At 36.3% G+C, this 22118-nt stretch overlaps 1 protein-coding gene and 1 long non-coding RNA gene across 6 annotated transcripts in view; one reads left to right on the top strand and one right to left on the bottom strand.

The window, feature by feature from the left end:
- The window catches only part of kif18a (kinesin family member 18A), a 45374-nt gene extending 42714 nt beyond the window's left edge, over positions 1-2660 (top strand). For both annotated transcript variants that reach the window (XM_087258958.1, NM_200239.1), the window contains 4 exon segments: positions 1008-1356; positions 1448-1540; positions 1639-1748; positions 2325-2660. In XM_087258958.1, coding sequence (XP_087115084.1) covers positions 1008-1356; positions 1448-1540; positions 1639-1748; positions 2325-2464 — 692 coding nt within the window. In that variant the 3' untranslated portion in view covers positions 2465-2660.
- The window catches only part of LOC103911387 (uncharacterized), a 53307-nt gene that overhangs the window by 4694 nt on the left and 26495 nt on the right, over positions 1-22118 (bottom strand). The gene's annotated exons all lie outside the window — the stretch shown is intronic.

Below are 22118 nucleotides of genomic sequence, written 5' to 3'. Positions count from 1 at the left end.
GCTCGCTTATACACTGAGAATAAGGTGAATACCACGAAGGATTAAGGCAGTTCTGAAGGCAAAAGTGGGTCCAACCTGGTACTAGTAAGGTGTACCTAATAAAGTGGTCAGCACACACACACACACACACTGGTAAAATTTTTAACTTTTGTTTGTATTTAGTGTTTAATTTGTGTTACGAAACAGCTCATTTCCTGTCTGCCTCTCCAAATGTATGCACTTTTTTATATTCTCTGTCTTTCTGCTTATCCATCCATCTCCATTTATCTATCTCTCTGTCTTCCATCTAAATAGTCTACAAATATTCAGCTCTCCATCCAATCTTGTCTGTTTATCTTTCTGTCAATTCATCTATTCAATAATTATAGACTGTATATTGTCTATCTGGTCTATCCATCAATCACCCATCACTATGTTTGTATATTCAGTATAATTGTTTAAATATCTATCATCAACTTGTAATTCAGCCCGTCTGTATACATGCATATACATGCCAGTCAATAAATCTACCCATCCACTTTTATCTGTCTATCCTTCTATCTCATCTCTCTCAATCCATCTGCTGTTTTATCAGTCTGTCTATCCACACATGCAACTGTATACATTTGTCTGTCTGTCCATCCATCTATCCAAATGTATATCTCGTCTAACTTCATCACTGTCCATATGTCTGTCCAACCAGTGGTAGATTTGTCCGTTTATACAACTGAATGCATGTCTGTCTATCCTTCTATTCTGACTATCAGTCTACGCGTTCATTGAATTATGTGTGTATCCAATTGTATATCTGTCTATCCATCTGTTTCTATCCATCGGTCAGTCATTCTGTTTGTGCATCTATATATACGTCTTGTTTAAATTAGTTTTAAACATTTCTGATGACAATGGTGTTGACGTTCTGGCTTTGATTTAGAATCGATCAACCACATTGATTATTTATCAAAACTAAAAGAATTCTGCCCATTTGGTTGAGTATTTTTTTTTTTTTTGCTTTCTGTCTATTTCAGACTGTGGTCCTCATCATCAGGTGGCAGAAGCTGAAGGTGTTCTTAAAAAACCCATCAGGAGGAAGCTGTCGGTTTCTCCTGCAAAACTAGATGGAGATGGTCCTGTGCTGTCCCATCACCCACCCGACCTTCAGGATGTCCTGAGACAGGAGGGCATGTTTCCACTGCAATTCACTCCTGAGGGACAGCCACACACCTCCAGCATCTTTGATCCAAACTCCACGATTGACATCGGTCACATTGAAGACCCAACAGGTGCTAATGCCACCATCATTTTGTCACCTGAAGACCCCGGTCGCTCAACACTCCAGGCATTACGTGCAAACAACGCAAACAAGCCAGCTAATAGGTACCACATCCCGTAAAAACAACATCTGTTGTAAGCACGATTTAAAGTTTGGGCTGCTGTGAATAAGTTTTCACCCCCATTTGGTTTCTAGGTTGGAGATCCCATCACTGTTAGACCTGCGAAGATCTAAACCGTCCTACATGGCCATGACATCAGCCGCACAGGGCAAGCGCAAGCTCAACTGGTGTGTGTCAGAGAAAATCATGCCTCATTGACATTTGCACTCTTGGTGTTTTCCAAAATCTCACTTTTTTTTTTTTTTTTTTTGTTTGCTTGTATCAGTTCCAGCATTGGGAAAGAAGACAGTTCTCAGGCCATGGCGGCGGCCCCCAAACGCATTAAGAGAGATCCCTGCGAGGCATCCAAACCACTGCGAATTCGACGGTTAGGAGGTTTGTATGCAATTCTCAAAGCAGAAAAAGAAACTGGTTATCCTTTGCGGACTCTCATTTGTATCTTGGAAGTGGAACATAAGCGTCTCTCATTATATTCCATTTATGAAGTCCTCACATAATCCATTATGTTTGGTAAAGTATTGTAATAGTGTAATGGGCGGACCGGCTGACAGCTGTGAAAGAATGTCAGGCGCACAGCCAGAATCTCCTCCTCCCACTCCCTATGGCTCTGGTGCTTTCTTTCTCCTTAGTAATATAATGCCACGAGTTGGCTGAATTTACCCCAATTTTATAAAGTAATAAGCCACTAGGGGCCGTACATTACAGCCCTTTTTGGCCAAGTCTGTGCGCTGTTGTTAGGCACAAGTGCTTTTATTTAAATGAAATGACCACAGTAGTGTATAAATAAGTAGGGCTTTCATTTGGTTAAAATGTATACTAATAATATATAAAACCTTTACATATGAGCAGCCTTTTTTGAACTACTGTTTCAAGTCTTTTATGCTAGATGTAAAAAAAAAAATTGTCCTTATTATAATCTTTATTCCTTCTGTTTTCTTCTACTGCATCTAGTATCATCAGAAAACGAGCCAAGCCGAAGAGTAGTCCGGAGCGTGTCTGAGGGAAACCTTCATCAGCTCGGCCGGCGTAAACACATGTTGAGCTCAATGGGACCCGCTGCTCTCTTTAAAAAAGTCACCAAGAGGATGTGAGCTTTTAGCTAAATTTTAAAGACGTTGATTTCTCATGCACTGAGCTTATGTAGAAAAGATGTACAAAGTTTTTTTTTTTTTTAATTGCTTGAGGAACTGCTATTTGGGCTTTATTGTTTTTAGAAAAATGATTTGTTTAATGTTAACTTTTTTCCTCTTTTAAAATGTTTAAATAAAAAAAACATTGAAAAAGCCACTTTTTTATCAGCTGTTTCGTAATTAATAGGCTACAGATGATTAGAAATGTACTGATCCTGTATTATTTATTGTTCACATATAGGAGTAATGCACATTTGGATATTCTTAAAAAAATAGACCATTTGTGGCCTTCTTAATTACAAAGAAGAGTCATAAAGATCATTGATTTTTAAACGTGCTTGTATCGTAATGTAGCTGTTGGCCTTTAACAGTTAGGGATGGACAATATATCTTCGGCCATATCGATATCTGCAAATAAATGCTATTTTTAATGTTATCATTATCGGCCCGATATGAAAATTATTATTTGTATATTTGTACATGTGAACATTTGAGCTGGTTTTAGTTCTTAGTTATTTCATTTTTAATTTTATTAAAAATATATTTATCATTAATTAACTAATTTTATGCAGTCAGGTTGCGTCTTAATTTGCTATATAAAGAAAATGAATTTATTTTTGGCATGCTGATTTTTTAAATCATGAATATAGGTCTATATAATCACCTTGCAATTTTAAAGTTTCATTTACTTTTTTTTTTTTTTTGCTTTAAAGAGGCTATTTTAAGGTCATTTCAAACTTAAATGAGGTATTTAAAATACAATAAAATGTTTACTGTATAAAAATTACCATTTTAAAAAAGTTTATATTTATCGGCTTTTGTATGTTTGTTATCAGCCACAAAATCGTAAGTTATTGGTTATTGATATAGGCCAAAAAATCCATATCGCTGCATCCCAAATTATAACTGACATAGTCCTTTGTAACATTTGCAGCTACACAGCAAAATCCAATAGTTCAGGTCCAACTACACACGTTCTCAGCACATTTTCCATTCATCTTCACCCTAACTATTTTCCAGGGCCGTTCAGTCATCTTGTTCATTGCTGATTTGCAGGCCTTTATAGTGTGTTCATAGCTATTGAGTTCAGCTCAGCAGGAAAAAATGGAGAATGAGACTGGTCGTCCACCTCGGTCCATTTCCTGTATGCCATCTGTCTGAACCGAAAGAAAATTGAGCCTCCTGTTAGGAGTGTGAATGCTCAAACTCTTTAAAACATCCCACAGCACAACCTCCCATAGAGGTCCCATAGACCTGTGTAAATGCTTTGGTTTAGCTGTAAGAGTTTGGTAAGAGCAAACTGTGTCATAAATGCATCTTCTAAGCTGTCAGATTAATTGGTGTTTTGGGTTGTTTTTACATTTGAGAGATAATCAAAACTACAGTGAGAAGCTCTGCTGGTTCTAACATCATGCCGGAGGAATTAACAGTAATCAATTCTGTTAATGAGGCTATTATTAACAGATAATGATGTAACACGCCTACAGGCAGATGTACTGAGCTCATGGCATCCAGAACAGGACATCCATAAAGTTCTGCCTGATTGGGCTAAAAAAAGAAACATCGCATCGGTGTTATCAAATGCATTGTATTGCAAATAAATTAAATGTTCAAGTATGATAATGACCGCCCATCTGTACAGACTCTTGTTTTGAATAGACTGTTATACATATGATTATACATCAGTGAGGCAAAACATGATTACCAGCCTAATACACTGTTGGTGCGCAGCGCATTGCTAGAACAGGGCTGTCCTGGCTATGCATGCCTCTGAAATACCTGTGAAGGTGCACTGTGGTTTATCTGGTTCCAAGGCATTAGCCAAGGATCCTTCAAAGGATCCTTATGCCTCTTTCACACTACAAGCCACTTGCAGTGGCAAAGTGACAAGTGACCAATCATTTCATCGAAGAGCGAGCGACTTCCGGCGACCTCCCTCTATGTTAACGTCAGCGACCGTTGGCGACCAGGTTGGGGGTGTGACAAGCGATGCAACATACTTAAGAATCCTTTACCTTATGCAAATAAAGTGATTTTCTTGAGTAACTGCCAATAGGAGCACCAGTAGAGGTTATGTGATCCTCTCAGCTCGCTCAGAAGCCGGTATTATTCTCTGTGCTGTATAGACCTACACAGACTTGCGTTTGCAGCAGATCGCCACTCAGAGTGACAGGCAGCTACAAAGTTGCTGCTAGTTTGAATGAGGCACAATGCTAATTATACACCTAAATCGGCCTTTAAGGCTCATACACACCGGGACACTTTTCGTTTGCGTTTATCCTCAGCGTTTTCAAGACGTTTTTTCGGATTCCATTTTTCCGGATTCCGTTTTTACGGATTTTCACTGCTGTTGAGCAGAAGAGTATGCAAATCACTCCTTGACGTTAGATGGTGCTACCCAAATTTAAGCTTCTGATACCCCCTTGTATCACAGAAGGAGAACACAAAGTTGACATGCTTGTTATGGATGGTCAAGTAGCAGCTACAGCTCTAGCGATGAAGAAATGATTATTGTTGATAATAAGCAGCTCCGCGTTTATATCGCCTCTGGACATCTTCTTCAATGTGAGCTCGCATTGACAGTTTTGCGCATGAGCACCTCCAAGTGCCGTTTACTGAAACTTAAGCAACTCCGTGCACATGAACAAAAGTGCCAACCTGATTGGTGGAGAAAAAAACGTGCATGAGGCGTTTCTTTAAAAATAACGCTTTTACGCCTGGTGTTTTGTGCGTTGGTGTGCACGATCACATTGACGCCCTTTATTTAGTCACGAGGCGTTAAACGTCGAAGGAAAACGCGAGCAAAAAACGTCTCAGTGTGCATTAGGGTTGTAACGGTATGAATTTTTCACGGTATGATAATCGTCTAAAACAATACCACGGTTTGACGGTTTCGCGGTATACGGTATGTTACAAATGTTACAAAATAATAGAACAGTGAAGCAAATTTGACTTTTTCCAAATAATATATTTTTAGTTACTATAAACAACACCACTTACAATGAACAAATAAAAATAAGAAAATAATAAATAATGTGTCAAAGTCCAAATAAAGTCCAAATAAACATGGTGCAAATCCTCAGTAAAAAATAGATATAAATATTTACTATACTATAAATAGTTACATAACGAAACTAGATTCAATATGGAACATCCTTAGGTTTTATGTGCCAGCATGGATATGGTTGTCTATCGATATGGATTTGGATATGGTTGTCTGCAATGCAGACAAACAGCTGCATCTTCATTTGCGTCTTTTGAAAACAGCAAGAGCAGCAGTTCGTCTTTGCTGTGTCACTGTTTTGTCATGTTTCTGTGCTGCTGTGCATGCAAAAGTACTTAGTATGAGAATTATTTCATGCAAAACTTTTTTTTTTTTGCGTTTTATTTAGCCGCGCATAAATGTATGCCTATCTCTCATTCCGTGTTGTTCAAAAAGCTTGGTCCACAAACAAAAGCGAAACCTATACTTATTGGTTGTGATATAGCGAGTTTGAACCAATCTGGGCATGGAGGAGGGACAATGCATCAATGTATCATGTCTGATTTGTCCGGAGACACAGTGACGAGCGTTTCTTTGTCAAATCAGCGTTGTCAAATGTTGATGACGTAACCGCACTGATTCCGGAGCCTCTGAAAGTCCGCGAATGTTATGTGATACAGCACTAGAAAGCTAAGATTCTCTTCTTTATGCCAATCTTTGAATTGTATGAATCGGATCAGCGGATCAAAAGTTATTAAACATTTAAGAGCAATACTTATTTTTAGCCGCGGGCGGCTGTCTCGGTCTTTAAGGGTTAAAACCGTTGATATGCAATTGTTCATGGTATGTTAATCGTGCACGTTCAAATCGTGGTAAACCGTCATACCGGTATATTGTTACAACCCTAGTGTGCATGGGCCTTTAAGATGTCATGTCTTGGCTGTGTATTTAAAAAGAGAGCTTACTCGGTTGTTGTTTCATGTGCAAATGACGATTATCTGTAGACCAAAAGTAACTGCCGCTGAATCTAGCTCCATACTTTTGGTACCATACTGTTGTGCTTGGTACCATTAAGAAAGGTTTGAAATGGTATGTTAATGCTATGTTTAATGTTATGGTTTACTACTGTGGTAGTAATGACAGCAGAAACAGACATAAGTGCGTACCATACAGTGCGAAACAGTACTGCTCAGTGGAAAGAAGCAGTGACAACACACAGGGATTCAGGATCTGTAGGATACAATCCATTATTCTGACAGTGAACATTCGAGAGCAATCTGCACAAATCAGTCAACTTCTGTCCAGTTTGGCCAATAGGAAGAGTTGGGGCGTGGCTATTGCAGCAGCAGGCTGAGCCAGAGGGTGTTTAGCCAGTGTGGAATCATGCCTATTGATAATTCAGATTCACTCATTGGAGTTCAGGCCAAAATTTGAAGACTATGCAGAGACAGACAATGGGGTAAAACAAGGATGAACACTGGCAGTACTTTTATACGCTTCTTTTTAAAGGTTCCATGAAATCAAAAGTATCACTATTAATCGTTTTTAGGATATCTATAAGCTAGAGTGCCTCAAAACTGACAAAATTCCCGTTTAGAAGATATCAAACTCATATAAAGATGTAAAGCTTGTAGTTTGTCACTTCCACCTAAATGGATGAAGTTTTATTCACGTCACCTCACACTACAGTTTCTCATCACATCATAAACAATCAAATGCTCTCTAGTATCTGACATGTCTCCTTTAAAGCCTGTTCTCGACAAGTAGGCTAAATTCAAGTCCTTCGCAATTGTTAGTTCTTTTCTATTAATCCCTATATACGATAATATTTACTACACAAAAGGGCATATTATGTTTACGGGGCATTTGCAAAGTTTGTTTGTTAGTCTGCTTGTTTTTGTAATTTCACTAGGTGACACCAGTAGCACAGAAGCGACACCTTTAAGCATTGTTCTAATAAAAGCAAGGCAAGTTTATTTATATAGCACATTTCATACACAATGGCAATTTAAAGTGCTTTACGGAAACAAAAATTGAATAAACTATTCATTCATTCATTTTCTTGTCAGCTTAGTTCCTTTATTAATCCGGGGTCGCCACAGCGGAATGAACCACCAACTTGTCCAGCAAGTTTTTACGCAGCGGATGCCCTTCCAGCCACAACCCATCTCTGGGAAACATCCACACACTCACACACACTCATACACTACGAACAATTTAGCCTTCCCAATTCACCTGTACCGCATGTCTTTGGACTGTGGGGGAAACCGGAGCACCCGGAGGAAACCCACGCGAAGGCAGGGAGAACATGCAAACTCCACACAGAAACGCCAACTGAGCCGAGGTTCGACCCAGCGACCTTCTTGCTGTAAGACGACAACACTACCTACTGCGCCACTGCCTCGGCAAAATAAACTATAAGAAATAAATTTAAAAATGATATAACAGAATAAAATGTTTTAAAACAGGTAATAAAAGAATGATAAATAAAAAAAGACAATAGTGTGATCTGTCGGACATAGGACAGTTGTCATTCAGTAAAGGCACAGCTAAACAGATGTGTTTTCAGTCTTGATTTGAATGTGCCTGATGTTGGAGCACATCTGATCATTTCTGGAAGCTGATTCCAGTAGCGAGGGTGTAGTAGCTGAAGGCTGATTCACCCTACTTTGACTAAATATTTGGAATTTGATTCTAGTGATCTAAAGATCTTTAGAGCTACTCTATAACAGAATAAACCATAATAGTCCTAACAGAGGAAAATAAAGTAACACCAGCAGCACCGAAACACTCCTGGCAACGCCCTTCTTAACACCTGGAACATTAGTTAGGCTTTACTGCTTTCTCTAGAGTTTTGAATGTGACATAATCCAATTTACAATAGTTTTTTTACATCATGCAATGTTTGTTAACACAGTTTTAATGGGTGGACCACCTGACAGCTGTGAAGCAATGTCAAGCACAAGGCCAAAACCGCATGATCTGCTCCTCCTACTCCAAATCTCTCTCTTTCTCTCCCGCCATTATCGCTTGAATGAAACTATTTTATATTGAGCAGTTGGTATTACATTTGCAGGCATTTTGGGTTACTGTGTTATCAGTGGAGAATAAGCCAGGCCTGATGTTTGAGGAGACCACCCTTCAACTTTTTCTCTGAATGCCCAAATCAGGGCAGAGACGGATGAGCTTTAAAACAAATATATTGCTAACAGAATGTAGGAGGAATCCAGAACTCAGCATGTATGTGCTGAAATACAGTATTCTAGTACCTTCTTTCATGTACTGAGCTCAATGGAAAACAAATAAAACATGCATCTTTTATTTTAAGACTCTGTTTACGATTTAAATGCGCTTTTTTTATAATTCATTTCAACTATGTAGTCTGTATTTATTTATAAAATAAGTTAAAAGCACTGATTTGGCAAACTCTACTGTTTACCAGCTAGAATTGATCACTGGTGGGGCACACTATTGTTGACCATTTTGATTCGCAGACTAAACAGTAATGAGATACTTAGTTGCTGCTTTCATACTCTCACAGCCAAACATTACAAATGTTAAACATGGAATCTGACACTCACCTCCCCCTTTTTGAGTCTCTTAAGCATCAATTTCTACTATGAACCATAGAGAAATTATAATGCCCATAATATCTCTTCATATCAGTACTACTTTCAAATCAGTTTAATAACTGAGACTTTTCTAGCAGAGGGTTATTGAGTGCTTTGTTTACCAGTTAGCTCAAGTACGCATCAAGAAAACATGAGCACAGACACTCCCTCTGTATTCCAGTCTCCGTTCCTCCCTCTCTCTCTCTCTCATTCACAAAAATTCTACACTAAGCTTTTTTCCCTGCCTTTTTTTTCTGAAACGGGAAGGCTGTGACTAAAGTTTATTAACTTGCTCAGAGCCAATAGGCTGACAGCTGTGTTTCCAACATTACCCAATGAGATTGAGTGAGAGGTTGGAGGTGAATGTTGCTTAGCAACTGCAGGTAGAATGGGATCACGTTGAAGTCATTGTCTTATCAGAGGGCCTCCTGAGACTTCACATAGATTGTTTTGTGATTTAACTGGTTAAAGATGCATGTGTAAAATATTTCAAAAGCCCTCAAGTCTGACTTTTATAGGATTAAAATAACCCTATTATGGGTTTTTGACAATGACCTTACTTGTAGTGTGTAACACAGCTCTAAGTGAAAAGAAATATTCAGCTAAGGCTTAAACCTAAAAGTGCAAAGTGTTTAAAACTATTCATTCATCAATGAAAGAGTCGACTTATAGTGCTTCAAATGAATTGCCTTGATAACGAGTCTTTAGCCATTTTGGCGTGATGTCGATATGAAACATAAGCCCCGCCCAATTGTTGTGCGCGCAAACCAGGGAAAATTAAAACCTGCAGCCCACAAACACAGTAGCAAATAAAAAGAGGAAGACAAACAGATCCCAGTTGAATCAAGTCATGAATACACTGCGTAGCTGGACATGAGGGAAAGTTAGTGTTATTTTCTCTACCCAAAGATGAATCTGTGAAGAGTCAATGGTTGAGGTTTATTTTTGCAAAGATACCTCAGCATTATAGCCCAGCCTGTGCTGTTCTTGTCATTTTACTGACGCATGCTTTTGAAATCTACATGCTTACAACGGGGGTTTCATCGGACGTTTGTTAAAGGATGGATCAGAAAAGACAACTAATGTATGAGACTTTGTCAGAGCTCGACAGGAACTTTATCAGTACACAGCTTATGGATCAGTTTCTTCCTCCATTTCAAAAGTGTAAGCAAATGGTTGCCCTTTGTTTTCTCTAGTTTGCAAATGATGTATTTAATTGTGTTTTGTTACTTGTAACCGCTTGTCCTGTATCAGGTTACCTCTTCATATTTTTATGAAGAGGTAACCTGATTAGTTTTTGGATTTAGTTTTTGGATTTAAATGCATTTGTGAGCTCATGATCTACTGCCGTTTGCCGTTGCTATGGCCATTGTTAGCTGTTCTTACACATGTGAAGCGGTCAAGGTTCAGAGTAGTTTAGCTGTTGCCGCTTTGCTCCAAGAATGGAGCAATATGCTGGTGTTTAACTGCACTGCATTAATGCACTCATACACACACAAAAATCTGGGAGACTAGGGGGGATTAGGTTCGGGGGTGAGGTGTCTGAATAACATTATTGAGAACCGGTTACTGTGTACTGTGGGGTTAGAGAGTTAACTACTATGAAGCTTGTTTCGGGCGGCCGCTGCAATCGGATCCTATACCAGTGTTGGCGACCTGGGGGTTTCACAGGCCGTACCAAAATGCTGAGGACTGGGGGCTGGTTGAAATTACGGGAGTTTTCCAGGATAAATAACAAAATGGTTGAGTGGCTGAAGAAATACGGGAGACTGCCAGGAAAAAATAGCGTGTTGGCAGGTATGCTTACACATACACTATGCACTCTGACTGCTTCAATATTGCTGATAAGCTGTGCAGGGAATTTCACTCTGCCTCAATCTGAACACTGTCGACCAATCGCAACAGGCGGTCATCGATCCAATCAGTGCAGATTAGCTTCGCGCTAAGGAGCGGTTTGAAAACAAATGAATCGCTGAATTCATATGGGAGTCGCTGCGATAATTAGGTAAAAACAAATGCATATTATAAGACCATGAAAGTGTCTTTTGAGCTTGCATGCCAATCAGCATGTTGTTGGAGACCCTTAAAACCAAAATATTATTCTTTTTAATGTATAACAGGGGCTCTACAATTTTTTTTTTATTTGTTTAATTAGAGTTTCTGCAGTTGTAATTATCATTTCAAAGAGCTCACTAATGAAGTTGTGTCTGAAAGTAGAGGTGGTGTGGGGGAAATTGTATTATAATTTTACAACATTCAAATATAAAAAAAAAGATTTAGCCAAAAAGGGATACTTCAATTTAGCCATGTTTTAAACTGTTTTTCTTTCACCCCAAAATGAAAATTCTGTTTTATATCGTACTCAAAAATTTATCTTCAAAGCACAAAAAAACATTCTTCATCAATCTATTAATAATATTCATCAAACTTTGAAATATTCATAGAGAGAAAGCAAAGAAGGTCAAGGTGCTCCAGGATTGTCCAGCCCAGTCACCAGAAATGAAGGTTATTGAGCATGTCTGAGGTAAGATGAAGGAGGTGGCATTAAAGATTAATGCAAAGAATTTTGATAAATTGAAGACTTTTGTCAAAGCAAAGTCAGACTTTACTGTCCTAATAAAAAAATTAAAAATCAAGGTATGATCATACTTTATTTTGGTAAAATAAGCGTAATCTAGAGGCCTTTGCCTTTCATATAAGCCACTTCTGATTCCAAATGATAAAATAGAAGTCAAATTATTATTTGTTGTTCCTAAAACTTGGATAGGGTACAAGACTTTTTCCAGGTAGTGTACTCTGACATGATAGGCTACCATTAATTATGCTAATTTCAATTCAAAGTAAACTAGCATTCAGCAATAAGAGTTTTCTTTAATGTGTTTGAGAAAGGGAATCAAATGCTATCTGATTAGAAGTATATTTGTGTTCTGAAGATGTCTTCGGAGCTACTTGATGATGTGAAAATGACACCCCAATCTTCATTTGAGAATGATCAAACCTTTTTAAGAAACAACAAGAAACAGGAGGAGGACTTATGATGAAGATAGATTGATGAATATAGAAAAAACTTTCGGGTGGGCGCTTTTCCAGAATTGGAAAGCAGGCTGCTCCTTGTGTTTTAGTGACAGGTGAATGGCCTGACACAGACTAACACACCTTCGCCACAGAGTAAACAAACACACACACACACACTATGCCTCCTACAAAACAGCACAGCCTCTCTCCCCCACCAGCCGGATCACATCACACATGCCACGCTTTAATACCCGGCTAATTACAGACTGTACTACCAACCTCTGAGAGAGAGAAAAAGAGAGCTCTGATAATTCCCTGAACAAACCTTTGCTCCTACATATTACTACATCTGACCATACTTTTGAGTTATATTGTACAGCTACACAGTTGTAGTCAGAATTATTTGGCCACTTTTGAGAGATAAAGGACCACTTTTTGTTTTGAGTCATATTTAGGGGTGTGGAAATGCCCACTGAATAAAAACCTGTCACAAAACGTAACCATGCGTCATTCATTTACAAACGTCTTTAAAAGTCTACAACTTGAAGGATTTGATATCCCTAATTATCTGTTAGCAAAACATAAAGAACATCAGTTGGAAATGTATATAGATGCAGACTTGTTTTCAGGCAGGCTGGTTAAGATTGCTGCACGCTTGACACCTGGAAATCCTGTATATTTAAACCAATCAGAGGAGGACAGAAGGAAGTGAAGTGTTTTCTGAAAAGTGCCATATGCATCAGTCGTTTAGCCACAGGTCCATGGGCGATGCTTGGCATGACGTCTGAGGCTAAGACTACGTTAAAACAACCAAGGATTTTTTATAGTGAAGTACAAAAACACATTTGATTGATCTTGTTTGTGAATATTACCCTTATTTTTCTTTCATGTAAAAATATATATTTTTAAATGATGCATAATTTTGACTACATGAAGCTAAGTATATAGTATTAAAAAGTAGAACTGAAGTTTTTGAATTGTTTTAGCATTGCTCATCCTTTTTGTTACCTTTAAATAAGAAAAAAAGCTTTAAAATATATATCATAATGCATTAAACTAAAAGAAAAAAAAAAACACGATGCACCATTAATGAAGTTTTAAAAAAAGGCTTGGCATGGCTCATCGTATCACCTTCTTATACTTAATCTCTTATTGTAACATAATCTTTTAATCTAACCATCGACTCCTAAACTTCTAATATCTTATTAATGTAAAAAAGCAACAATTTGAAAGTCCTAATCAGATGGTAAAGTGTGTTGAGGTGAACCGGTGCAGGAACAAAAGGAATGCACTGTTTAAAATTAAAAAGACAAATAAGCTGAATCTTCAAGGCAATCTGAAGGTGAAAGCAACGGGGAGGAAGAAAAGAAATAGCAGGATGATAATAGTTGAAACCTGAAAGGATGAAGATAATGAATAAGTGAGATTTGATTAGCAGGAACACCTGAGACTGGCCCAGAAATAGAGGCTGACTCAATAATGGCCTCAACAGGAGTTGCAGAAAATGCCCATGATAGCAACGAGTATTCAGAGAACTAGCAAGAACAAAGGCTATATATATATATATATATATATATATATATATATATATATTGGTGGCACAGTAGGTAGCACTGTCGCCTCACAGCAAGAAGGTCACTTGTTCGAGTCTCAGCTGGGTCAAGTGACATTTCTGTGTGGAGTTTGTATGTTCTTCCTGTGTTAGAGTGGGTTTTCTCCGGGGGCTCCGGTTTCCCCAACAAGTCCAAGACGTGCTGTAGGTGAACTGGGTAAGCTAAATTGGCTGTAGTGTTTGTGTGTGAATGAGAGTGTATGGGTGTTTCCCAGTGATGGGTTGCAGCTGGAAGGGTATCCGCTGCATAAAACATATGCTGGATAAGTTGGCGGTTCATTAAGCTGTGGCGACCCCTCATTAATAAAGGGACTAAGCCGAAATTAAATTGAATGAGTGAATGAATATAAATACTTGACAGAGCAAGAAATGTTTCACAGTATTTACAATAATGTTTTTTTTTTATTTTGGAGAAAGTCTGATTTGGTTTATTTTGGCTAAAATTAAGGCAGTTTTAATTTAAAAATATATTTTTTGAGGTCAGTATTATTTTATTTTATTATTTCAATCAGAGAAAAGTACTTGAGGTAAGTTATTTTGATTTGATAAACATTGATTTATGGTTACAAAAATAGAAACAAATAAAGAACGTTTAAACTCATTTTAATGTAAAGAATTTACAAAATATGTTTTTAATTGTATGTTTTCTTGCTTTTAATCAACTTGTTTATTTAATATTTTAAATACACTCAGTGGTCAAATTGTAAATAAATAGATCTAAATGTATTTTTAATTTGAGAAAATGCTTTTTAATAACCACCAACCATTAACAATCTTAAGCATGTAATATTTAAGAAAACCGTGAAATTAAAAGGGACAGTTAATTATCAGACAATGTAAGTCATTGACTACCAGCAACTGTTTGATTGACTAAATATAAATGTACCTTTTTATATACACTTTGTTTACCTTATGTGGTCTAACTACATGAGCTTCTTTATATAAACTGAAATAATATTATTAAGAATATCTTACAATCAGTTTAAAACAACAAAACTCCTCGTTTGGTCAATCGTCGCTGTTTATAAGTCATACATTTTAGAACTTTAATCTTTAATTTGCATGATAAGTTTTACATTACACACACTGTTGTTAATGTAAAGGGGATGGTACTGCTAACACTTACATGCATCAAACTTCAAAGCTTTATTCATATCTATGATGTTTTATTACAGGGGAATTTGTTCATGAATATTTTGCCCAATTATTTACATTTTATTCTACCAAAGTTTGTAAAAAATTTAATTTTTGTGGCTGTTGAAAGTATTTTCTTACTTAAGGAGTAACAAAAAGAAATTCACAAAATCCCCTCTATAAAAACAATGTCAAAAATATAATTTTAAACATGACTTCATCCAACGTTTAGATTTTTGTGCTCGACACAAATATAAATTAGCACATTTTCAATTTAATTATGCCTCATTTGCATATTTAAACACCAATTTAGACACATTGTATTAAAGTGATAACGTTTACCTTATTGAAATATATATTTATATCCCATTTAATCACTAAAATGTAATCCTTTTAAACACTGCTGCATTAAAACTGCATGTAGGATCTGCATTGGGTTAAAGGTCATGAAATGAAATGCTGGTCTTTGTCTGCATGGAGCTCCTGCAGGGGCGGATTGATCATTATGCAAACCACAAGCAGGTGTGCCTGTAACAATCCTCATGATGCATTATCTGGTAGAAACTGGGTGAGTAATTATGAAATCGCTGCAAAAAGGACAATGGCTTGCTATATAAAGACAGTCTATGACTATATTAGAAAAGCCGGACACCAACAAAGTAATGTTGATGCAGATTAATCACCTTTTATTTCCTTTTGTAACCTCAATGCTGTGTTTACATGCATACAAAGTAAGAAAATGCTGAAAGTGAGAATTTCACTGTGTAAAGTTGATCTGATCTTGTAATAATTTCAAAGACTTCATTCTTCATAAATTCTAATAACATTTTATAGATTCTATATAAATTAATTAGGAAGAAATAAAATATGTTTTTAATACAAAAAGAAGCAAATAAATTAAACATTTAGCATGCAAAGTAGTTTGTGCATAATTTGCTAAGAAACAGTTGTCAGATTGAAATCTTGATTTCATTTCTTAAATTGCTCTGGAATAAAAATCATTTTTAAATACACCTAATAAAAGGAGTTTATTAAAAAATAGTCATAATTTTTTTTTGATGTTTCTCCATAAATTCTAGTTGAAAGTGTTGGCATAAAAAAGTATGTCAAAATAATAAAACATTTTTACAAATAAAATTGTGGATGACAAGTCAGAGAGTTTGTTCATGGACAATTTTATAGATAATATTTTATAGATATGTTGATGATTCTCCTTAAATTCCAATAGAAGACAATTTGGTAAGACTTTACTTAAAGGAGGTTTTTATAAGACTGTAATTAAACCTTCATTATTACAACACAAGTCATGAATATGAGTAAAATGTGCATGCATATGACAAAGTCACTAAGTGTCATTCACTCAGTTATGTCATTTTAAAATAAAGGTGATGTTGCTTGAGATATTTTTGTTAAGACCATTTGACATAAACATACATCATAAGTGACAGTCTTTTTCATACAAAATTAACATTATTAAGACAACATAACTTTTCATAAATCTGTAAACATGATTTTCATGAGGCCATTATGTCAGTGTCATGAATTCTACAGCAGCGTCATTATATATCTTGACCTCAAAGTTTTGACTGCCCACTTTTTCAGTAGTACAAAATAAATTTGTCATTTAATGTCATTAATATTAATGACACTGCCATAAACAAAACTGATAGTATTGACACTTTAAATGAGAAATTTTAATGACAAATTCACTTTGTCCCACTGAAAAAGTGGGCAGAAAATTATTCTTGACACAATTATAATGGCCTCATGGCAATCATGTTTATGACAGATTTATGACAAGTTTTGTTGTCTTGCTATTTTCAAGTTGTCATAGCAAGTGACAATTCATTTGCGTGACAATTAATGATAATGACATGCAATAAATCTCTTTCATATTCATTACATCATGATTATAAAAGTGTCACGACAGTCCTATGAACACACCCTTCACGTCAAGTGTAACCAAATATTTTTGCCATAATGACCAAGACTATTAAGACTTTTTTTTTTTTTTTCAAAATTCAGTTGTGGATAAACCAGTTTCTTCACACGCAAAATAATCAGAAAATCATTCATTCATTCATTTTCCTTCGGTTTAGTCGCCACAGCAGAATGAACCGCCAACTATTCCAGCATATGTTTTACACTGCAGATGCCCTTTCAGCCGCAACCCAGTACTGGGAACCACCCATACACACATATTCAAACACATATTCATACACTACGGCCAATTCGGTTCATTCAATTCACCTCTAGCGCATGTCTTTGGACTGTGTGGGAAACCAGAGCACCCGGAGGAACCCAATGCTACCACAGGGAGAACATGCAATCTCCACACAGAAATGCCAACTGACCCAGCTGGGACTTGAACCAGCGACCTTCTTGCTGTGAGGCAACAATGCTAACCGCTGAGCCACCATGCCACCTATAAATGGAATGATGAATTTATATTTATTGACTTATTTCTTCTTAAATCTTAAAGCTAAGGAATTAAAATAACAGTACTTTTATTCACAAAATAATTTCCCATTTTTACAAAACTGAATTGTGCTTGAAAAGCTGCATTGCTTGTTTCAAGAAACTTAATAAGACGCTAAATTTATGTTGAAATAATCAAAGAAAACGCAGATATGTTGACAAATCGAAGAACTTTTGCTGAAGTTTTTCTCAAACTCAAATCTCAGTATACTCTCAGAGAACTCTCATTGCTTTCTATGAGAAACAAGTGGAGATCTCATTAGAATCTCATTTGTGAATTTTCTTTCTCCACACGAGGAGCATCTATTATCGCAAAGACTGTGAGTGTCATATGAAGGATTATGAAACAGGAGTGTTTCAGCACACTAATTCCTAGCTTTCAGAGTGGAAAATATTCAAATAGATGGTATGGAAATCCTTGGATAAGCTAAGATTTGAAATGTAAAGCAGGGGACGTGGGAGAGCGACCCGATCCCTAATGCTCCCTGCAAGCTCCGCCACTCAGACGAATATCAAAAATTCCTGGAGCAGGGAGAGAATCTGCGGATCTGGCGCCTTTTCCGAAATCAGACCTAGTCAAATGGGACCACCGGTCCAACACTACATAGCAGCACAACACAGCATCGAGGTAAGACATTCGGACATTTTAGCATTCGGATGTAATCAGTAGTTTCTTTAGAGGTCACATACAGAAACAGATGCAAGGAAAAAACTTCAAGTTTGTCATTCAGCGATTTTCAGATAGAGAATAAGGAAAATGTTGCTGTTTTGATTGATCAATGTGTTGTCCGAGTGTAGCGAACACAAAGCTTGCAAGTAAAAAAGTTGTGTGGGTACATCACAGGGCAGCAAGAGGCCAAGCGCAGAGTGAAAACAATGCAGCTTCCATTCAAATATATTCAAACCAAAGCTGCAGAAACACCACAATATCCCATCGCATGACAGGTGATTGTATTCGGTGCATGGATCACCTGAAGGGCAAAAGTGGTGTGCGTAGTTATGATTACACTTTTATTGGTATACACAAACCTACAAAAAAACTACTATATAAATAATTTATATAAAAAAAAATATTATCTAATCCATTTTTTTCATTTATTTATTTATTTATTTTAATATATTCATGTATTTGTTGAGAGTTTAGGTGATGCTTTGTATTTAAGTACTAGTGATGATTTCTGTATTTACACTAATGGTCAAAAGTTTGGGGTCAGTAGGATTTTTAAATGTTTTAAAATAAGCATATCCTGTTTACCAAGGCTGCATTTATTCAATCAAAAATACAGTACAATTTGTGAAATGTTATTGCACTATAAAATAACTGTTCAAAAGTAGTTTATCATTTAATTTAATAAATTATTCTGTGATTTTATAAATTAATTTCAGCTTTATCACTCCAGTCCTCAGATTCACATGATCCTTCGGAAATAACTCTAATATTAATTATTATTATTACTATTATTATTATTATTATTATTAATATTTTTGTTATTAATGTTTGTAGTAATAAAAGCAATAATGACTAGAGTAATCATTTCATTTGAAACCATACAATAAGCAAGCAGTTATTTATTTTTTTATAAATATTGAAATTTTTTTTGCATTTAATAAATGTCGCCTTGATGAATGGAATCATTTTCTTGAGAAAAAAAAAACTGACCCTGAACCTTTGACCAGTAGTGTATATTTGGGTGATGAACCGTTTTTTTTTTTTTTTTTTGTTTTTTTTTATGTTTGTTTGTTTGTTTGTTTGTTTGTTTGTTTTTAGCTGTACTAAATTTTTCTTTCTTTATTTACTTATTTACTTTATTAAGGAGTTATTTGGGTATTTGAGTGGTGGTTTGGTAATGGGTGCTGATTAGTATTTCTTAAAATAAATTTTGAATTTATTATTATTATTTATAATAATTATCTAATTAAACTGACCACTTATTTTTTATAAACAGTTGATGAAGACTCGATGGTCTATTTTTTTTTTATATTTTCTGGAGCATTCATTTCAGTGTGCAGACATTTATTTATTTGCTTGTTTGCTATATTTGCCTTTTTTGTCTTAAAATCGAGCCTCTTTGTAAGATGTGCACACCTTTGTATTTTTGACTCTTACAATCTTAAATATATTAGTACTTTATTGGCATTAATGTGCTATATGCACAGCTAGTGCTTTTTAGCCAATGATGAAAGCTTAATGCGACTTTAATGTGAAATTATTTTTAATTTCATGAGGTTCCTTTTACAGCATCGATGCTGTGACATAATTACAATACATTCAGTTAAATAGACTTAAGCATCCATTTGGTTGTTAAAGCATAAAAAGAGACAAAAGACCGCTTAAGCTTGCAAAAGTTTCTTCATACTGAACAGACTTCTTTCAGTTTTGAAATTTGTCATTTAACATTTTTTAACAAGCCAGAATAGTTGATCAATGGCATCCCTGTAAAATCCAAGCTATTTTTAGGAGTCTAAGGTTGCTTGAAGAATCATTTGTAATAAACCGCAGGAGGAAAATGAGAAAGCGATGAAACTAAATTAGATCATTTTCTATGCTTATTTATATTATTCTTCCCACTCATGTACTCAATTTCCCTCCGGATTACAATGCTGATAAACTTGAGTGTACGTCTTGTACACTCTTTAAAATAAAGGTTCTTTATCAGCATAAACAGTTCCTGAAGCACCTTTTGATTCCACAATAGTTCCTTTAACTATGAGATTAGACTATGAAAGATGTTTTTTCTTTTCACCAAAGCATTCTTGGATGGTACTGAAAAGTGTTCCTCTATGGCATCGCCTCTTTGGTTTTTGCTGGCAAGTTTTTATTGAAGAGTGTTGGGGTCAATAGACAGAGTGAATGTATGGCACTGGTGTTGATGAGTCAGTGCCTGACGACCTCGCTCTTATTGTGAGGACACCTAAAGGCCGCCTATTGCGTTGCCATGGCATTCACATCAAACCATGGCTACAGCCTTATCCTGAGGGTGAACACGTCCTGAAGTTTGACAGTGAAATGAAAAACGGCATGTAATGTGGACTCTGGATTTGATTATTACCGCGGAGATCCTCTCTGAAGATTTGATGTTTTGTTGTGGTGTTCTCACCTATAGGGGTCATTCATTTTTTTGGTTGTTTGTGCAATACAGTTGACTGAGTCACAAAGGAGCGCTGTTGATTAGGTAACCCCTGGCGTCAGAATCCAAGGGCAAACGTTCATCCCGTCACGACGGGCTGACATTTGCAAAGGCTTGACGATAAACATTATCTGAAGAAGAAACATGTGCGAAAACGTTGTTAATGCGAACGCTCTTATAGGCTTTCTTTTGTCTTTCTCTCACTTTCTCTGCTGCCTTCTCTCCTCCTTTACCAAATATAGCCGTAGAATAATGAAAACAATATCCAGTTTATAACTGCAAGTTAGTAAGACACCCACTCTCATTTGCAGCGAGAGCAAATGACCCTGGGGATGAGTCATAACATCACTTTAAGGCTGTTTTATTCTCTCCTCACAAACACGGCAGAAATGCTGCATGCGTCCAGGTATCTTTGTGAGATATGTATGCGGTCAGATGGACAGATTGCATATCTGCCCCTCAATGCCCTTCCAAATCAAGCCTCTCTTTGAATGAAAGGCAGCTTTTTTACCCACTGGTAGTAAGATGAAGAGCTAATGAGAGACTTGCACGGCTCTTCCAGCCGATTAAACCTGCCATACAAGAAGCCTCAGATAGTGTTCACATTATTATTATGATTTTAGCATTTTTAATTGAAATAATAAATATATCCTGTCATCGTTATCATTTTTGGTCAAACTCTATTGACCTTATTCTTCAATGCGGAAGTGCGCTTGTTTTTGCAAATGTTTTAGAACTTCGGATTCAGTTATGAATGAAATGAGTAGAAATAAACGGCAAAAATGGTCAAACTACTTAGTCTACAAACAAGTGTTTGCATGACTAAACAGACAAAGTAGGATAATATTATAAGAAAAAATATCAGTTTGCAACCACGCAGCGGAACGATCTGTTTTTGATGACATCAGACATCTTGAGTCAAAGAGATTCAAATAGCTGTGCTCGCCTGTACACAAAGAATAGGATGGATATAAATTACTTTAATAATATTGCAAGCCCATAGCCAGCCTGGCGAAAGGGATGGTTATTTTTTCTTTAAAAGTTGACCTTAATTTAAATATTGTATTTTAGTGACATTTTAAGCACTATTTTTTGCTGGAGTAGCTGTACAACTTTTGATGTCAAAAAACATTTCTAAAACGTTTAGAATAAGGAAATATGAATACAATACTTTTCCCAGAGATGGGTTGCGGCTGGAAGGGCAACCGCTGCCTGAAAACCTGCTGGATAAGTTGGCGGTTCATTTCGCTGTGACGACCCCGGATTAATAAAGGGACTAACCAAAAAGGAAAATGAATGAAAGAATGAAAACAAAACTTATTTTAAGATACAAATGTATTACTTCATATATCATTAGAAAAAAAAGGAATCTGTTAAAGTTTTGAATTAAAAACTGTAGCCTTTTGTCACTTAATAGGCAAATAACAAAATGGCCAGCACATTCAGCACATTCAACTGTCGCACGGAAGCGACAGCCAACATGGCATTTTGCTTGGTCTTAAAGCATTCTTCAATTAGTTATTTTCACAATTTATGATGGCATAGCAGTCAAATTAGGACAAATGAGCTCATGAATCTGACAAATTCTGGACCTTTGTCAGTGTGGGGGTCTTTCAACCACCCCAAGTTATTAATTGAACTTGACTTCTCTTTA

Source organism: Danio rerio, chromosome 7, assembly GCF_052040795.2.
Source record: "Danio rerio strain M-AB ecotype USA chromosome 7, GRCz13ab, whole genome shotgun sequence".
NCBI lineage: Eukaryota > Metazoa > Chordata > Actinopteri > Cypriniformes > Danionidae > Danio > Danio rerio.
Note: the sequence above shows the minus strand (reverse complement) of the source record. Positions and strands in the feature narration are given on the sequence as shown.